Source organism: Entelurus aequoreus, linkage group LG12, assembly GCF_033978785.1.
Source record: "Entelurus aequoreus isolate RoL-2023_Sb linkage group LG12, RoL_Eaeq_v1.1, whole genome shotgun sequence".
Lineage (NCBI taxonomy): Eukaryota > Metazoa > Chordata > Actinopteri > Syngnathiformes > Syngnathidae > Entelurus > Entelurus aequoreus.
The window spans coordinates 43,188,342-43,209,539 of record NC_084742.1 but is presented as its reverse complement, the minus strand read 5'-3'; the positions used below and the strand labels follow the sequence as shown (position 1 = coordinate 43,209,539).

The 21,198-nt window shown below is 40.7% G+C and overlaps 2 protein-coding genes across 4 annotated transcripts in view; one reads left to right on the top strand and one right to left on the bottom strand.

Moving 5' to 3' along the window:
* The window catches only part of LOC133662231 (protein phosphatase 3 catalytic subunit alpha), a 198,767-nt gene that overhangs the window by 122,389 nt on the left and 55,180 nt on the right, over positions 1-21,198 (bottom strand). The gene's annotated exons all lie outside the window — the stretch shown is intronic.
* LOC133662848 (uncharacterized) lies at positions 13,675-18,910 on the top strand. The gene is made up of 2 exons (XM_062067017.1): positions 13,675-15,920; positions 16,602-18,910. The coding sequence occupies exons 1-2, from the start codon at positions 15,876-15,878 to the stop codon at positions 17,169-17,171; spliced, it is 615 nt and encodes a 204-aa protein (XP_061923001.1). The 5' UTR covers positions 13,675-15,875; the 3' UTR covers positions 17,172-18,910.

Below are 21,198 nucleotides of genomic sequence, written 5' to 3'. Positions count from 1 at the left end.
CTGTCTCACAGTTCATTTTAGAATTCATTTTTAAATGGTATTGATTGTTTTTAAATCTCTTAACGGATCCGCACCACGATATAATTCAGACCTCTTAAAAATCGACATTCCACAAGGTGTATGAGGTCTGCTGAGCAATTTCTCCTTGTCGTCCCAAAAACCCGGTTAAAGTCCAGAGGGAATCGTACGTTTCCTGCTGGAGCTCGGAAACTTTAAAACGATCTCCCTCTGGTTATTTAGACCTCTCCCACTTTAATGAGTTTTAAATCAGGTCTTAAAACAAGTTTTGTGATCTTGGTGTAATTTATTTTCTTTTATATATTTATTATTTGAAGTTAAATGTCTCTTACAATAGACTGTCCTTAGTTGTATGCTTTTAACTGTGTGTTTTAACTCCTGTGCAGCACTTTGTGGAATTTGTATTGTTTTTTGAAATGTGCTATATAAAAATATCGTGGATTGGATTGGATTGAATTTCTGTAGGGTTAATAAAGTTTATCTATCGCTTTCTCTATCGCTGTCTTTGAAAAAAAAAAAATAATTCAATATGTCTGACAGGTCCAATATATTTGAAGTGTGTTCTCCAAAATGTGGCCTTGATGCTTGACTTTAGACAGGAGGACAGAAACTTCTTTAGAATTTTAGAAAATGTAAATCAGCCTGCATAATATGTAAATTTTAAATGGACAAATTCAACTACCTTTGGATGAGTTTATTAAAGCGGACCTATTATACCAAACCAACTTTTCTCACCTGTTTTTACCTGTTTTTGTGTATTTGGGATCTGCATGTGTCACGAAAATTTGAAATCAAACGTATACATTTATAAAACAATTCTGCCTTCCTTCATACTTCCTCCAAACGAGTCGTTTGGAATTTGCAGAACTTGTGACGTTTTTCCCAACATGTGACGTCAGTGGATATCTCTATATATGGTAGAGATTTACCTAAAGAGGCAAAGCCTAGGGTGAGTTGGCCATTAGAGTACAACATTGCAGTTATTAAGTTCTCTATTTTTCTGTATTCTCTTGTTGTGGGGCAGACTGACTTGTACATGCACATGCATCCTCCGCTGTTGCCCTTTGTAATACAAAGTAGCGTGTACTTATTACTTACCGTATTTTCTGGACCATAGGGCGCACCGTATTATAAGGCGCACTGCAGATGAGTGGGTCTATTCAGGTCTTTTTTTATGGGGGAGTGGTGGGGCAGCGTATATGTGTTTACTAACAAGACATTATGGCGGAGCCGAAGTCCACTTTCTTAACATGGAGATATTGTCACTACTTTTCTTTTGTCGAGCACAAAGAAAATAACATTTTAGTTGAATGTAAGTTGTGTCTTGGATCAAAGATCTATCTACTGCCCAAAACAGCAATTCAAATCTGCTGAAACACCTACAAGAGCAACATGCTTCGACGAAGCTAGTAAAGAGAGAGACACTTCACCTCCACCTCCAACACCACCTCAGCAACAGCGGCTGGATTTTAACAGAGGCACTGCTAGCCAGGACAACATTGATAGAGCCATTGCAGCGTATGTGCTAGAAGACATGCAGGCTATTTCTACAGTGGAGTCACCCGCTTTCAGGCAGCTAATTAGCATGATAGCGGGCGTGAAACGGCACGGAAAACATTCCACGTACCTAAATAGTGAGGACATAAACATGGAAAGCGAGCTAAAGAAAACACTCCAAACTCTGCCTCTGCTCATCAATTAGCACTGAAGGCACACACACTCTGTCAATTCTCTTATATACTCTTTCATTCTAGACTTCTAGAGTGTTTGATGATCACATCACTCTAAATGTATAGACTATAAAGTTCACAAACATAAACAGGGATCCTAGTGGGCCAGGCCAATCTTTCCTTATCTCTAAACTAAAACTGGGGAAATGCGTAGAGTGTTCTGGGCTTCAGTACAGTGTTGATCTCCTGAAGACATGATTTTATTTCACAATTCCTTGAGAGAAAAAAATGCCTGGTTAGGGTTTGTGTATGTCATGTGTGCCTTCCTTGGGTGAAGCCAGCTTCACAGCTATGTTGTTATTATGCTGTTTGTTACTTATGTATGTTATGTCGCAGCTATTTAAAATAGTTTTGTCAATTTGTTCTGGCCTGAAACAAATTGGCCCTTTTAAACATATCTTTGTCTTTGTGTGTTGTACGTAGACCACATTGCTTAGCAGAGTTCAGTGATGCAAATGCATGTCAAGTTGATCAACAGATTGTATTATTCTCCTGTGCAATAACAGTACTGAAATGAAGGCTAAAAGGGCATTAAAGGGGGCCTTAAAAAAATAAAAATAAAAATAGAAGTAACTAAATAGTTACTTTTCACAGTAACGCATTACTTTTTGGTGTAAGTAACTGAGTTAGTAACTGAGTTACTTTTGAAATAAAGTAACTAGTAACTGTAACTTGTTACTGGTTTTCAGTAACTAACCCAACACTGGATATAAGTAAGAACTTTACACTACTTTATATTAGAAATGGCAACAGCGGAGGGTGAATGTCCCATAACAAGAAGACATTGAAAAAGAAGAAGCTTATTGACTACGGCATCTTCACGGACTACAGTGGCGGACGTGCGCAAATTTTCAGGACTTATGCAGATCTCAAATACTGATCAGCAGGTACCAGAAGGTAAGAAAAGTTGGTTTTGCATAATATTGTGAAACAAATGCCAGATAATATGTCTGTTAATGCGTGCCATTTTGCGGTCCTTATACACACACCATAGTAATACTTGCTTCTCTGACTACGGTAGCTGTAATGGGCCGACAATCCATCAAGTGGTGCGACTTCAAAGTCGTACTAAAACGTTTTGACAGATTTTTGAGTGCCGTGTGTAATGTTCTTTATTTTCAATGGAACATTTAAAGTTTTAGTGTTGTTTACTGGCGTCATATTAGAGTCTACACGTATCTCTTATGTGTGACTGCCATCTACTGGTCACACTTTTAATTACACCATGTACCAAATAAAATTGCTTCGAGGTGGGTAGGCTCAACCAAACTTATTCCTTACATTAGGCGCAACGGGTTATAAGGCACAATGTCGAGTTTTGGGAGAAAAAAAATGATTTTAAGTGCGCCTTATAGTCCGGAACATACAGTATTAAGTTCTTTATTTTTCTGTATTCTCTTGTTGTGGGGCAAACTGACTTGTACATGCACATGCATCCTCCGCTGTTGCCCTTTGTGATACAAAGTAGCGTGTAGTTATTACTTATATCTGTCAGAGGGGTCGATTTAGAAGCTAAAAACTACTACATAGCTCACGGGAGAAGACACAGTTCAAGTGGAGGCACGTTAATAAAATGGAACTACCTGAAGAGATGGTCAAAAAGACGTTTGAAGATGGTCTTTAGAACATAGTCTATGCAAAACTTTGACCAAAGAACTACCAAAGAACTATCATTACATTTTACTGTATGTAGACAAAAAGAAGGTGTTTTAAATGTAGAAAAAAAGTCATAGTATAACCCCCTTCAAGCTAAAATTCATCAGTAGTGTAAACGTAACAAGAGCCTCTACTAGAGGTAACTGCTTAAAGGCCTACTGAAATGAGATTTTCTTATTTAAACGGGGATAGCAGATCCATTCTATGTGTCATACTTGATAATTTCGTGATATTGACATATTTTTGCTGAAAGGATTTAGTAGAGAACATCAACGATAAAGTTCACAACTTTTGGTCGCTGATAAAAAAGCCTTGCCTGTACCGGAAGTAGCGTGACGTCACAGGTTGTGGAGCGCCTCACATCTGCACATCGTTTACAATCATGGCCAGCAGCAGCGAGAGCGATTCGGACCGAGAAAGCGATTTCCCCATTAATTTGAGCGAGGATGAAAGATTTGTGGATGAGGAAAGTGAGAGTGAAGGACTAGAGGGCAGTGAAAGCGATTCAGATAGGGAAGATGCTGTGAGAGGCGGGTGGGACCTGATATTCAGCTGGGAATGACTAAAACAGTAAATAAACACAAAACATATATATACTCTATTAGCCACAACGCAACCAGGCTTATATTCAATATGCCACAAATTAATCCCGCATAACAAACACCTCCCCCCTCCCGTCCATATAACCCACCAATACAAATCAAACATCCGCACAACACACTCAATCCCACCGTTCACCTCCGCAAAGTTCATACAGCACATATACAGTATTTCCCCAAAGTTACGTACGTGACATGCGAATAGCGGCACGCACGTACGGGCAGGCGATCAAATGTTTGGAAGCCGCAGCTGCGTACTCAAGGTACCGCGTATTCAACTCAAAGTCCTCCAGGTAAGACTCTCTGTTGTCCCATCTCCACAAGCATGCGTATCCAACTCAAAGTCCTCCTGGTAAGAGTCTCTGTCTTCCCAGGCCAATGGTAAAGCTTGTCCCAGGCAAATGATAAAGCTTGACTGTCATCGTTCGGGAATGTAAACAATGAAACACCGGCTACGTGTTTGTGTTGCTGCAGCCTGCCGCTAATACACCGCTTCCCACCTACAGCTTTCTTCTTTGCTATCTCCATTGTTCATTAAACAAATTGCAAAAGATTCACCAACACAGATGTCCAGAATACTGTGGAACTTTGCGATGAAAACAGACGACTTAATAGCTGGCCACAATGGTGTCCCAAAATGTCTGCTACAATCCGTGACGTCACGCGCAAACGTCATCATACCGAGACGTTTTCAGCAGGATATTTCGCGGGAAATTTAAAATTACACTTTACTAATCTAACCCGACCGTATTGGCATGTGTTGCAATGTTAAGATTTCATCATTGATGTATAAACTATCAGACTGCGTGGTCGGTAGTAGTGGGTTTCAGTAGGCCTTTAATTCAGTTAATAATTAAGCGTTAGTCAAGGGTACAGAAATTTTGAAAAACATTCCAGCTCCACTACTTCCAACACATTTAAAAACAATTTTAGGTTCACGTCATTACAACAAACTGCAATCAATAATCATCAACATCATTAAAATAGTTGAAAACTCAAATGATTAGCGACGGTTAGCCTGCTTTTAAAACGTCTTGACTATGCTTCATTGTTTCTTCCGTATCATTAAAAAGCAGGTGAAGAGATATTTAATGAAAGCTAGCAAAAGAGGTTGCCAGGGAAACAGCCCTGTGGAGTCGTAGTCTTAATCTTTCCTCCATCAAAGCTTTAAAAACTCAGTCAGTCGCCACGTTATGTCACAACGTGATCCAAGGCTGGAAAATTGGCACAGTGACATTATGCTGCATATTTTTTCATGCCAAACAAGCTGGCTGGTCCCATCATTATCAAGACAGATAGCTTTCAGTAAAACAACAACAGGAGTGGACATGGCGCAGTCACTGCCAGGCCATCAAGCTCTGACAGAAGCCATCAGTGCGTTTGAGACCTGACATGTGAGGGTGACCGGCACGAGCCGGCGCTAATACTTCTGTTTGCTACACTGGTTTCAGACATTGAGAGCGCGTTGGCGGAATGATGGAAAAATGCACCCGCCGCCTGATGACTAACCCCATCTCCAACTCCCCCAATCAATTAGAGAGGAGAGGGCGGGAGCGTGGGAGGCGGGATGAATGTATGTATGCAAAGTAAGCACTGATGGCAAGGAGTAGGCGGTATATACGGTGGCGGGGGAAGTGCGCTGGCCATTGGGTGAGGGATGTCCATGCAATGGATTCCACCGCCGGAGTTGGGTGCGGTGAGCCATTATCGCGGCAGCAGATCAATGACACAGTCAGAGGCCGTCAGGGACTCGATGGTGTCTGTAGTATGATTTGGAGCTGGAGCACAGAGGGTCAATGAAATGGAATGCAAATACGGGAGCTGATAATTGAACAGTATTACGTGTCCCTCGAGCCGGATTATGAGCACCAAATGTAAAAAAAACTACTATATCCTGTCTTGCATATTCGCTTCACTGAGAGAAGAGGTGTTGAAATGCTCGCTTTTGAAGTCAATGTACTATAAGGTTTGCTAAATATCTTAAAATAAATGCTAGAGCTCCGCCAACTATTTGTCAGTCAGCTACAGACATGGGAGCTGTAGTTTTGATCGTTTTGTTTTCCTTCAGCAAATAGGCTAACCCAGCATAATGTTAAAATGTTAATGTAATGTTAGCGCTGTAGCTCACATTTAGTGTTGTTAATGCTGGTTTCCTCCGGTCCCACCGCTTAAAGCTAGTACCGTATTTTCCGGACCATAGGACGCACCGGATTATAAGGTGCATTGCCGATGAATGGTCTACTTTTGATATTTTTTCATATATAAGGCTACTTCTAGACCTCCACCCCAGATCACACCTCACTCCTACCCACTTTTTCAAAGTGGGCTGGCTCAGGGTGGACGACAGAGTAAAACAACTTGCACTGAGCCTAGTCTATAAAATCCACTACACCTCCCTGATACCGAAGTACATGTCAAACTACCGAAGTACATGTCAAACTACTTCCTTAAGTACTTCCTTATGACCGCCATAACCACAACACCAGGGGGAGCTCCACTAACCACGTTAAACCAAGATTCCGATCTAACAAAGGTCTTAACTCATTCTCTTTCTATGCCACATCAATGTGGAATGCGCTCCCAACAGGTGTAAAAGAAAGGGCATCTCTATCCTCCTTCAAAACCGCAATAAAAGTACACCTCCAGGCAACTTCAACCCTAAACTAACACCCTCAAATCAAATGTAAATAATCAAATGTAGACACTTTTTCTTATGCTTTCTGATCTCTCTCTCTCTCTCTCTCTCTCTCTCTCTCTCTCTCTCTCTCTCTCTCTGTCTGTCTCTCTGTCCACTACTTGCTGAACATATCCTACCAAGTCAGACCTACACTGTTTCAATGTCCATTTCTCTGTTCTCAATTGTTGATGACTGAAGTGATGATAACAACCAAACCTAAGGTTGGAAATGTGTCCCGTGAAAAAACGTCCGGAACTCTCTAATAACTAAAGTTCCTTGGGTGAATAATGTAAACTCACAATACCGATATGTTTTAGCGCTTTCATGGCAGATATAAGTAAGAACTTTACACTACTTTATATTAGAAATGGCAACAGGAGGGGATGAATGTCCCGTAATAAGAAGAAGATTATCGACCACGGTGTCGGCACGGACTACAAAGGCAGGATTTATGCAGATCCCAAATACAGATGAGCAGGTATCAGAAGGTAAGAAAAGGTTGCTTTTGCATAATATTGTGAAACAAAACGCCAGATAATCTGTTTTACCTTATACACACACCATAATAATACTCATATGTTTAATGCGCCGACAATCCATCAAGCAGTGCGGCTTCATAGCTTACCAAAGTTGTACTAAAACATTTTGATAGATTTTTGAGCGCCGTGTGTAATGTTCTATATTTTCAATGGAACATATAAAATGTTGGTGTTGTTTACTTGAGTCATATTGCCATCATAGTTCAGTCTACACGTATCTCTTCTGTTTGACTGCCATCTACTGGTCACACTTATCATTACTCCATGTACCAAATAAAATTTTGCTTCGAGGTCGGTAAGTAAAACCAGAATTATTCCGTACATTAGGCGCACTGGGTTATAAGGCGCACTGTTGAGTTTTGAAGAAAAAAAAGGATTTTAAGTGCGCCTTACAGTCCAGAAAATATGGTATGTGTCACTTGGTAAAAATTACATTCTTTGTAAACCAAAAAAGAAAAGGAGAACACCTCCAGCTATCAAATACCCATTTATTGGAACATACTGAAATAATAAAAAGGGCTGGGAATTTCAGGGTACCCTACGATGCGATACCATATCATGGCGCACCGCCAATAAAAAGCCGCCACACCAAAAAAATAAGGGTGTTTTACGTGAAAAATGAAACTAATATATTATATGAATGAATATGTATAGCCTATTATTTACGCACCCCAGCCCAACCGACTCAGCCCTTACTTGTCCGCCGAAGTTACAGATCTTACTTGCAGACTTTCCTTACCTGCTCTGATCTAACATGCCAGAGGCTGTTCACCTTGGAGACCCACTGTGAATATGGGTATACGGCAGTGGCCATTGCTCTAAAACTGCAAGTGAAGCTCAGCTCCCCTAAAATATAAAAAATATGGTCAAATATGTACTTTTGTGTTTACGGCTGCAGCAGAAAAGGGTCCCCAGTCGTCTTGGACTTCATGCCACTGGACCCTGAACCGATTCTGTCAAGGATCGTGTGGTGACTGTCTGGGCACCAGTCTCCCCACGTAAAACAAAGTCACGCACAGGCATCCTCCATAAAGGGATACACCCCTACCAGGAGGATCGTCATACTCGTTTGAGTGACCGCCGATGAATGACATTTCATTGACTAAACACAGTATGTGCCAGAATGCGTTCAACACTTGTTCAGAATCAGCTGTACTTTGGCGACAGCTGACACGACTTTCTTCTCATTCATTGTCGGAGCGTCACAGTGCATTAAACCAGTTTGAAGCTGAGCGTACATTGGCTTCAATGGGATAGATTAGAGTGGGTCGTTCCACTTCAGCAAAATTAGAAAAATAGACAATAACTGGATAAATGCTCAGCTTTGTCCCACCCATGGATTCTTTCGGAAGGGGGCGGGTTGGGGGTGTGGAGTTTTCAATTGCAATCTAAAGGAATTGCCTCTACAAATGAGGAAATTCACAAAAATATTTGGGATCTGCATAAGTCCTGAAAATGTGCGCGCTTCCGCCATTGTAGTCCACGCCGTAGTCATAAGCTTCTACTTTTTCTCTACCTTCTTATGTGGCATTCATCTTCCGCTGTTGCCATTTCTAATATAAAGTAGCGTAAAGTTCTTACCTATATCAGTCAGTAGACTAGCTATCAAAGCGGGGATGGCGTAGCGCAGTTGGGAGAGTGGCTGTGCCAGCAACCTGAGGGTTCCTAGTTTCGATCCCCAGCTTCTACCAACCTAGTCATGTCCGTTGTGTCCTTGAGCAAGACACATCACCTTTGCTCCTGATGGGTGGTGGTTAGCGCCTTGCATGGAAGCACCCGCCATCAGTGTGTGAATGTGTGCGTAAATGGGTGAATGTGGAAATAGTGTCTAAGCGTACCTTGAAGGTAGAAAAGCGCTATACAAGTATAACCCATTTACCATTTAACAACTGTAGTGGGTTTACATAATTCACCCACGGAATTTTATTTAATAGACAGCCGATACATGTAATTTAGACCACAATAAGTGTGTTGCATGTAGATCAAAATCATCATATGTTCCCATTAAAATTGGTGAAAAATACGCTAATATTGTATCTTCAAATAAAAGTATGATTACACTGAGGAACATCAATGCATTATGCAGCATTGTTTGATTACATGATGTGAAAGCACCTCTTTATATTTCATAAACTAAAACGGACACAGTCAATACAATATGACAACAAACAAATAGATGGCAGTATGATTTTAGTGTTTGGGCGTGTCATCTTGGCTTTGCTGCAGCTTCAGTGCTGAATGCAAACAAAGTAGGCTCAAAAGTTTTGGAAGCAGATGTTGGCTCCGCCTCCTCCGCCGTCATCCCACAATCCTGCTCCCAGCTACAGCTAGGGCAGCTCAGGCCGGACTGATGCTTAAATCTTCACATTACAGCCTCTCAATAGTGATCTTCGGACTAACCGGTCTCTCAACAAGTGCCTTTGATCCGTAACGAAAATCAAAAAGGTTCCAATTGAGTTACTGCAAGTTTGAGAACATCCAAGAAGAAGGTTAGTGTCAAATGTAAAACACCTCACAAATGTGCAGGTTTGCAGCAAGGATAACACTGGCATTTTCTGCAAAATTTGCTTTGACAGGTCCTGATGAAGACGTTTCCCCCGCTGGCTTCACCTTGCTAAGGTCTGCGATCGTCCCCCCTCCCACCACAATGGCGTGACACAGGATTAGCTTTCATTAGAGACGTAGCTGTAATCAGCTTTGGAGCATAGCGGCGGCTGAACAATGGAGGAGGGTTGAAAGGATCTGGAAGCTGAATGCAGGCGAGAGTCTTCCTGCACCTATGGTAACACATGATGTTTTCAAGTCAAGCACAGCAAAAACGCCACACTAACGGCAACATATCCTTTTTGAAAACCTGAAACTGGAAATGACAGTTGATTAGAGAGCGTTTGGCACAGTTTGTTTAATTTAATTGTGTGAATGCTCCAAAGCATTCACACATATACCAAAATTCATCTATGTATTATTCAACAACTTCTTCTTCTTCTCCAGATTTTGTCATGCTCTACCATCCACATTTTTCATCCGATTCAAACCCTTCCAACTTCAAACTGTTCAGCCTATTCGGGAATCGCGGGCTTTCCCTGAACAAATTCCAAAAATTCCCAGATTTCCCAGAATTCCAGGTTGTCTGGGACATTTTTCTCATTCAAAATGAATTGGCCATTTTTAAAAATTCCACCATTTCCACATTTTTCAACCAATTAAAACTATTCCACCTTCAACACATTCCATCATTCTGGAAATTCAAACTACTCTTTTTTGAAGTTAAAAAAAATTCCAGGATTTCCCAGAATTCCTGGTTTTCCAAAGCCCTATTTCCACCCTTTTTTCTGGCGAATACCCCTCCCACATTTTTTAACCCACTTCAACCGTTCTACCGTCAAAACATTCCTCTTAATCAGGACAAAAAACAAAGTTGTTTTTTGAACTGGAAAATTTCCTGGTTTTCCCGAAATTCCAGGAATTCCGTAATACCATTTCTTAATTCAACATGTTACTACTTCATTCAAGTTTTTTTTTTTACCATGTTAAAAAAAAAATCATTTAAATCAATGGGACATTCTTCAAAGTTCCACAATTCTCACATTTCTCATCTGATTCCAACTGTTCCAACTTCAACATATTCAGTATGTTCAGGAATTGTGTGCTCTACTTCAACAATTCTAAAAAAAATTCCAGGATTTCCGTTCAACTTCAGCATTGGAGCATTCACACCCAATTCAGGAATTGCCTCATCTAGTTTCTATTAATTTTATAACTTTTTATACTCCAACTAAAGACTGAAGCTGTGGAAATACATGGTTATATGCAAATACTAAATTGGTATACAGAAGAAACAGTATATTAAATTGAGCATTTTTCAACAAATAGCTGTCAGAGGTGCCAAAATAGTGTATTGGAAGTGTGTAGTCAAAATTGTAGACTGGAATTTAGACAGTTTAAAAGTGCTTTTAGTAAGCCCTACTCGGAACATGCCATTTTGTATGTCTGTAGCTTTACCGCTACTTTGCTGGGTTCATATAACTATGGGGGGATGTCAGAGGTGGTATCATGTCTATAGGGAGGGAGGGTTTTCTTTCATGGCGTCATAAAAAGTTACAGTTTAAGAACATCTCTCAGGAGGGGAGCAAACATGGTAAGGAGATTATATATTTTTTCCACGTTCGGTGCTCATAAAAAGGCTTGATGGACGCATATTACAGTTAGATCATCAAAAAGTCATTTTTGCATACTAATGGTCAAGTGCAAGGCTGCGCTCGTGGCTTAAAATAGGTAGCAAACAGGTCAGGCAGCCATTTGCAGCCTTGTTTGGACTCCCGTCAAGAGGAGAAAAAAACTGTTTTGCAAATGCACAGACCACCTTTGTGAGTGGGCCGCCGCTCTCCATCAAGCTGTCAACTGGTGCTTGGAATGGGAGGGACTGACAGCACTGTTCTATGGAGAACATATGTCCGCACTAACCCTAAAGAGGCAGACCAGAGCCCCCCTGTTCAGAGGCTCCTTGTTGGTACATGCTGATGAGGAGCCAACCCAGTTTGTCTATAATTTAAAGGCCTACTGAAATGAATTTTTTTTATTTAAACGGGGATAGCAGATCTATTCTATGTGTCATACTTGATCATTTCGCGATATTGCCATATTTTTGCTGAAAGGATTTAGTATAGAACAACGACGATAAAGATTGCAACTTTGGGTATCTGATAAAAAAAAGGCTTGCCCCTACCGGAAGTAGCGTGACGTAGTCAGTTGAACATATACGCAAGGTTCCCTGTTGTTTACAATGATGGCCGCATGAAGTGAGAGAGATTCGGACCGAGAAAGCGACAATTTCCCCATTAATTTGAGCGAGGATGAAAGATTTGTGGATGAGTAAAGTGCAAGTGAAGGACTAGTGGGGAGTTGAAGCTATTCAGATAGGGAAGATGCTGTGAGAGCCGGGGGTGACCTGATATTCAGCTGGGAATGACTACAACAGTAAATAAACACAAGACATATATATACTCTATTAGCCACAACACAACCAGGCTTATATTTAATATGCCACAAATTAATCCTGCATAAAAACACCTGCGTGTTTGTTATGCTAGCTCCTAGCTCCTCTGCTAGCTCCTAGCTCCATAGAACACGCCAATACAATTCAAACACCTGATCAACACACACAATCACTCAGCCCAAAAGACCGTTTACCTAACCCAAGGTTCATAAAGCTTATATATTTTTAAAAAGTTACGTACGTGACGCGCACATACGGTCAAGTTATCGAATGTTTAGCAGCCAAGGCTGCATACTCACGGTACCTGATATTCAGCTGGGAATGACTACAACAGTAAATAAACACAAGACATATATATACTCTACTAGCCACAACACAACCAGGCTTATATTTAATATGCCACAAATTAATCCTGCATAATAACACCTGCGTGTTTGTTATGCTAGCTCCTAGCTCCTCTGCTAGCTCCTAGCTCCATAGAACACGCCAATACAATTCAAACATTTGATCAACACACACAATCACTCAGCCCAAAAGACCGTTCACCTAACCCAAGGTTCATAAAGCTTATATATTTTTAAAAAGTTACGTACATGACGCGCACGTACGGTACGGTACGTGTTATGCTAGCTCCTAGCTCCTCTGCTAGCTCCTAGCTCCATAGAACACGCCAATACAATTCAAACACATGATCAACACACACAACCACTCAGCCCAAAAGACCGTTCACCTAACCCAAGGTTCATAAAGCTTATATATTTTAAAAAAGTTACGTACATACGCAAAAAAAAGCCAAAGCTGCATACTCACAGTAGCACGTCTGCGTCTTTGTCATCCAAATCAAAGTAATCCTGGTAAGAGTCTGTGTTGTCCCAGTTCTCTACAGGCGTCTGTGTATCCAAATCAAAAGTCCTCCTGGTTAGAGTCTCTGTTATCCGAGTTCTTCCATCTTGACTGCATCTTTCGGGAATGTAAACAAAGAAGCGCCGGCTGTGTACTGTTGCGGCTGACTACGTTCGAAAAATACGTCCATTTCGCACCGACAACTTTCTTCTTTGCTTGCTCGGCTTCCTTCTCCATAATGCAATGAACATGATTGAAACAGATTCACGAACACAGATGTCCAGAATACTGTGGAATTATGAAATGAAAACAGAGCTTTTTCGTATCGGCTTCAATGTGGAAGGCATACCCGTGTTCGCCGGGCAACGTCACACGCATACGTCATCCTCAGAGGCGTTTCGAACCGGAAGTTTAGCGGCAAATTTAAAATGTCACTTTATAAGTTAACCCGGCCGTATTGGCATGTGTTATAATGTTAAGATTTCATCATTGATATATAAACTATCAGACTGCGTGGTCGGTAGTAGTGGGTTTCAGTAGGCCTTTAACCTTTTGAAAAGAACATACACGTCTGGAGGCTTGACTTTTATGTAGTTTGCTATGCACATTAGTGAAAAGAAGGTTTTGCTTTTCTCTGACTACACTATTTTCTCTAGTCATTCCGTTTGTCACTGATATAATATGCCTGAACAGGCGTGATCGCACCTCCCAATGAGGGCTCATTGGCCGTGGAGATGTGGACATTTCTCAGATGCTATCACAAATAGGTGTAAAGAGACGTGGCAGGTCAAAATTTGCACCTGCACTTGGTAAACGGAGCATACCAGACCAGAGGATGACCCAAACAAAACTGCTTGAACTCCGCAAAGCACCAACCACTCCTCGGCCCAGAAAGGTTGTCCTGAAATGAAATACCATGCCGCAAATATCACGTTGGTCTGCTGATTGGGGCAAGCCCTTCTACGGAAACAGGAATAGAAACATCAGCTATGTGAGAAAGCATTCCATGGCCTGTATTTTATTACTTACTCATTTAGAATGCTTGTTCCAGTTTGATTTATTACACTCATTTCTCACTGTACAAGGTTTTCAGGCTTTACTTCTGTATTTATGTTTTACTTCTGTATATTATGTGTTTGTGGTTAGGCCTGGGCCGAAAACAAATTTTGCTTAGCGATATATTGACCCACAAATTATTGCCGATAAATAATATTATTGCCATTATTTTTATGAGACCTACATACATAATAACAATGCATGTACTGTACATCCTTTTAAATGCAATAAACGTATATTTCTCATATATTTTGACTTTGTAATTGGAAAGGTTTAAATCTCCAAGTTGAATAAAACAAATAATAGAAATAAAATATACTTGGTCTGTAGGCAAAATTTTGCACTTGAATTAAAATCTCAACATAAAGCAATACAATATCTTAAAAAAGGGGTGGGGGATCTCAAAAACAAGCAAAACAATAAATAAAATGGCTAAATAAAGTATTGACAAACAAAATAGTACTTCAATATTGAACATGTAGGCAAAGGTAGAGTTGTACATTACTTAACTGACAATCAAGTTAGGACCTTAGGGTTTCCCCTAAACTACCAAAATACCTGTGGCGGTGGGCGCGTGGTCACAATGACGTCATCGAGGAATTAGCATAATTTGTTATGATTTTTTTTTTTTTTTTAAAGGCTCAAAAAATGTATGCATACATTTAAAACACATTTTTTTGTCGTTATGGCATATTTTTTAATTGTTACAGCCTTTTGTACAAGGTACTTTGTTGAGATTGTTTTTATGTGTTTCCAGACTTTTAATGACTTTTTTTTAATTAAAAACAACCAGCAGCAAATGTAGCATCTTCTTCTAGTGTTATTATAAAATGTGCTCATGTTTAGAGACTTAACTTCTGTCCCTCGATGTTGCTGACTATAAAGGCTCTCTGCAGCGAGCATGACATCACACTTGCTTGGCACTGTTGCTCTAGTAGGACTTTCTCTTCTTAAAAGCCACCACTCTTAATATTTGCACATTTTGTAGATGGCTGTCCACGGGTATACCTGCACAATATATACAAATTACATCCACATCACAGACATGCTGACAATGCTCCAGACAATGGCGTGTGTTTTGTTTACATCTAGTTTTGGTAGCGTGGGTTTTATGTTTGTGTGGTTTGGATTTGATGTTGGTTTATTCCATGTTTGCAAACACACCGTCCTGAAAGGTGATTGGCGGAGAATGAGGAAGTGTTGTTGTGTGTCCGGGGAAGCGCAGTATTTGCACGGGAGGTAAAACATGTTGGAGTTGTGCGGTTTGTTATAACATTGGTAATAAAATAGCGTCAGACTTTGTGATTTCTTCTGGGGCTACAATTTACTATATTAATTTAATTTGTTTTCAAGTAAAAAAAACAACTTATTTTTAAGGTAATAAAAATGCAGTGGCGGCGCGCCACTTTCAATTACATTAAGGGGAAACCCTAGACCTTCTTAAACTAAAGTGCGGAGTAACAATAAAACAACATAAACACTAAATTATCATCAGACGTATTAACAGGTCAAATGCAAAAAAAACTTCAGTCTGGCAGATTCCGAGTGACAAACACCGACATGACATGACAACATGAAAAATGTCTGTTAAACATTTGCAGCACTTTGAGAAGTGCTAGTTTTTCAACAGTATTAAATGGCAGCATGTCTTTGGCAATGTATTTAACCACACTTTCTATGAGCACACACTATTTTGTACTGTTATGAGATAGGCTCCAGCACCCCCCGCGACCCCAAAAGGGACAAGCGGTAGAAAATGGGATGGATGGATGTTTGCATGGACCTGGCTTGTTCAACAAACGCAAAGTGAGTGTGGACTGTCGGGTGATTGTGTTTCAAGTGGGCGTGAAGATTGTTTGTATTCGCTCACATTTGGCAAACTGATTAATCTACCGTAATTTCCGGACTATAAGCCGCTACTTTTTCCCCTCGTTCTGGTCCCTGCGGCTTATACAACGGTGCGGCTTATATACAGCCTGTTCTTCTCCGGCACCGACGAAGAGGATTTCGGTGGTTTTAGTACACAGGAGGAAGACGATGACACAATGATTAAAGACTGACTTTTCATATACCGGTAGGCTGGTTATTTTGATAACGTACAGGCGAGCACTTTGTATTACTTTGCACCGTTGTATTATTTGTACTCTGCATGAATGCTGTTCGCCATGTCAAAGATGTGAAAGTTTGATTGAATGATTGAAAGATTTATTGTTAATAAATGGGACGCTTTGCGTTCCCAAACAGTCATCTCTGTCCCGACATTCCCCTCCGTGGTAGCAGGAACCCCTATATACTACGGTAATTACACATCAAAACCCTGCGGCTTATAGTCGGGTGCGGCTTATATATGGAGTAATCTGTATTTTCCCCTAAATTTAGCTGGTGCGGCTTATAGTCAGGTGCGGCTTATAGTCCGGAAATTACGGTATATAATATTCCAACATTGGTGCGGTGTCATTTGGTTGTGTGGTCTTTTGTCCATTTTAGCTGCTACATGCTCACTACTTGCACTGTGTGATGCTAGCGGGCCAGCCTCACCAAACAAAGAGTGTGGAGCCCATCAACATCCAGGGACGTGAAGTGGCAGTAGTGGGGCAGTACAAGTACCTGGGAGTCCACTTGAATAGCAGACTGGACTGGAAGGACAACAGCAAAGCTGCATACAAGAAGGGCATGAGCAGACTGTTTTTCCTGAGGAAGCTTAGGTCCTTTAATGTGTGCAGCAAGCTGTTGGAGATATTTTTTCAGTATTTTGTGGCCAGTGCCCTGTACTTTGCAGATGTTTGTTGGGGGAGCAGCACCAGCAAAAGGGACTTCAACCGGATTGACAAACTGATCCGGAAAGCCGGCCAAAGTATTGGCACACAGTTGGAGGCGTTTGTATCAGTGAGGGACAGGAGGACACTGGACAAACTGCTCGCCATCATGGACAATCCTGCCCACCCACTTTACCAGACAATTGAGGGACAGTGGAGCTCATACTCCAACAGGCTCCTCCAGTCCTTCATTCTGCACTCCATCCAGCTGCATAATCATTCGCCATACAGCAATAGATGATATCTGTCTATTACCTGACCGCTTCTATGTAAGCTACCTCTCTTTGTTTATAATGTATATTTTCTGCTGGATCTACTCTCTATTTTATGTTCACCTTTTTTTTGCTGCAGCTGTTACATATACTGTAATATTGTACATGGTAATTGGGATTTGTTATATATTGTATATATTATATAGAAATATAATATAATACAATAATATAATATATCAGTATATATTATATACTGTATATATAATATGTAAATATTATATTTTATATTGGTACTATGGTACATTTTTGTCTACCTTATACCTGCATTTTCATCCTTACCCTTTCCATCCTTTGTAACTGAGCTACTGTGTGGAACAATTTCCCTTGTGGGTTTGTCTTAGTCTAAGTCTAATAAGTGTAAGACACTTAATGAGGACACTGTAATTTACCTCCTTCTTTTCATTTCGCTATGGTACAAACATGCGTAGCCGCTAGAAGCGACAAAAAGCGTGAATGCTATTTAAGCATGGATATGGCGATTTATCGACGCTGGAAAATTTACCAACTTAATTTTAATTTTGTTGTCGGTTAATTGACTTATCGAATATCGGCCCATGCCTATTTGTAGTCCAAACAAAAATATGTCCACGGTAAGACCAATAAGTTAAAATGCTCTGTTATTGGTTGTATTAACTAGCACAGGTCACCACACAAACCTTCAGCCTCATGTAAAGAAATAAAAAGTGCCTAGTGCCTACATAACTTTTTGTTTCATGACAATGTACCTACTCCAATGCAGGGCCCAGTGACACGGACATGAAGCACAAAGCCTGGCTAAGGCCCCTTCTACACTAAACCGGCTAAGGTTATCCAGGGTAATTCCCACCTAACCTTATCCTTGTCCACACACACACAATGATCGTTTTTTTTAATCACATCCACGGGAGCCCGCATTCTCGTTGTCTCTCCTTCAACAAATGGATGAAGCTTTTCGGTAAGTAGAATCACAGCTGACCTGGACATTCAAAAGTTCTCTTGCCGTCTGAGATGTGTTGTATCCGAAATAGCTGCAATCTCGCGTTTTCTTCTCTTAAGGTATTCATGTGTGATTTACACAAGCGTTTCTACAGACGGAAGGAGAAACAGGTGCATGTCTGGATGATTCGCCTCCATATTTCCAGTGGTTAGCTCCGAGTTACGAAACCGCTTTATTATGAAGCTGGCAGTGGCGCGTTCTTGCTGACGTCACTTCCTGTTGGGGCGCGGTCTTTCTGGCGTTAATTCCTCTCCGAACTCAGTTTGTAAACGATCAATGAGTCCATACAAAGCTAAGAGCCAGCGATTCAAGAAATTGACGGCGCATTTACCCGTGTAAAAAAATATCCAAGGAGGGGAACCTTAAACGATGAATTAGTGTGGCCAAAACGGGGCTCAGGCTAAATATTTATTTGTTTAAGGGGTTATCCGGCTTAGTGTAGACATAGCCTAAGAGCCCCGTCTCGGTCTGAGCACAATGTACAAAAGAATTTATCCAAACTACCAGTTCGGACAATTAATGCCAATAGTGGTAAATCCAGTAGCTTGACAAATGTAATGATGCGTTGTTGTTTTAAAAATCGTGAGAAAGACATTAAAATAACACATATACCTGTATACTAACAGCTTTATGCCACTGAAAGACATCAAAGGAGAAAGCTAAAACTAACCTTTGAAATGCTTTCATCTTCTGTGTTCTGAAGTTTCGGTTCGTTGATAAAATATGCTGCTGTTGCCATTTCAAATAAAAAGTAGCGAATAATTCTAACTTGTGATACTTGTCAATACGGAGGCGTACTGCTTAAACTACAAACATGGCTGACGGAGTGGGGAAGCCATCGCAGCCAGCTGGAGGGTGTGAGGCATGGAAAAGGTATTTTGCATGTAAAATAACACCCTCCCCAAGCGGCTCGTTTTCAAGAGACAGTCAGAGAAGGGCTTTAAGATGGGTCTGCAAAGCAAAAGGTCTGCGAGACTCTAAAGCAAAACATATGCAAAAGTTTGACCAAAGCACCACAAATACAGGTCATGAAGACCACAAGGAAGTGTGTTAAATGTAGATTAAAATCATGATATGATCTATTTAGCATGTTTAAAATAAACTGCACTATTACAATTAACTATTGTATTTGATTAGAATATCATGTTGCAACATGCTTAAATGTAGCCTGCAGTGCGTCCATGTTATGTTTTATTTCTGGCATAGTGACAGTGGTTTTTCAGAGGACAGGTGGCGAGGCAACGGGATGGCTCTGCCAGCCACCTCCTCCTACCTCTTGCCAAGACAACAAGAGTCCTAAAAGTCCCCTTCCACTGCCATAGCTTCCCATTTCCCATTTGCCCACCTCTCAAGTCCACGACTGAATCTGGGTGTGACAGGTTCTCCCTCTCCTGCCAGGGGAACCCAACAGCCAAGTAATGAAAAGGAGCCACAAGAATGAAGTGGATGTGCAATAAAAAGACTTGTATCACTAACATGCAAGGGATTCTGAGTCAGCGTAGGATACAACTCAACACCTTGTCTCGCCAATCCCAGCACACCCTGCCTCCAGCGGTGCTCTGTAAACCAGGAGAAGCTGTGACGGAGCCCCACAAGTAGTTGCTATTATGCAACCCCAGTGGGCTAAAAGAGACTGTAGAGTAAATCATCCTGACCTCCATACTGCAGAGAAAGCATTTTTGAAAATTCACTGGCAGCGTATTATGCAGAAGGCACCATCTGTGCAGGCTGTAGCAGCAGCCATGAGATTAAAGGTAGTTAAAGTCACATTCGCCAGCCTTCATAGTCAGCGCTCAGGCAGAAGAAGGCGGCATCCAAAAATCTTAGTACTTGCTGCGTCATATGTCCTTGACCATCGTGTCGGCCAGTAAGTTCAAGGAGGACAATTAACAGCTTGAACGCCAGGAGATAGTCTTGACTTGAAGACACAACCCAATGTGTTATTTTCTGTCTGCAGACCATTTTACACCGCTAGAGTCTATGGACCACTCTGTTTAATAGGTCACCATAGGGTGTTATTATGTCATCCATGTACTTTAAATGTCCAATATTACATATTCCAACAAATTGAAATGCATCTCAGATGTCCAACAAATAAGTGTGTTGTTCAAAATCAAGTCTTGATGCTGCAATTGAGACAGCTTAAAGGTTTTTGTTAGTAAGCCCTACTGGGAACACACAATTTTGTGGGTCACATGTTTGCTATTGAGCTGTATTTGTCCATGGATGCACGCCGGTCTCGAAGAAACAAATTTGTGCTCTTTTGCCACTTTTACATATACACTACAACTCTGCACTTGTCCAACAGAATAGATGCCATACAAAACAATGTAACAGTTACAGGTCGATATTGATAATTATTGATATTTTTATGACCTATTGAAAATAAGGACCAAGAAAAAAATATATTAACTATAGCTCCACTAACCATGTTAAACCCAGATTCCGATCTAACAAAGGTCTTAACTTATTCTCTTTCTATGCCACATCAATGTGGAATGCGCTCCCAACAGGTGTAAAAGAAAGGGCATCTCTATCCTCCTTCAAAACCGCAATAAAAGTACACCTCCAGGCAACTGCAACCCTAAACTAACACCCTCCCCGGATTGTTAATAATCAAATGTTTTTCTTGTGCTTTCTGATATCTCTCTCTCTATGTCCACTACTTGCTGTACATATCCTACCAAGTCAGTCCTACACTGTTTCAATGTCCATTTCTCTGATGATGCAATTGTTGATGATGATTGTTGATGACAGAAGTGTTGATACCAACCAAACCTAACCCCCCCCCCTTCCATATCCCACACCCCGGATTGTAAATAATGTAAATAATATAAATAATTTAATGTATATACTCTGATGATTATCTTGTGTGATGACTGTATTATGATGTTAGTATACCTGTATATTTGATAGTATACACCTGTATCATGAATCAATTTAAGTGGACCCCGATTTAAACAAGTTGAAAAAGGTATTCGGGTGTTACCATTTAGTGGTCTATTGTACGGAATATGAAC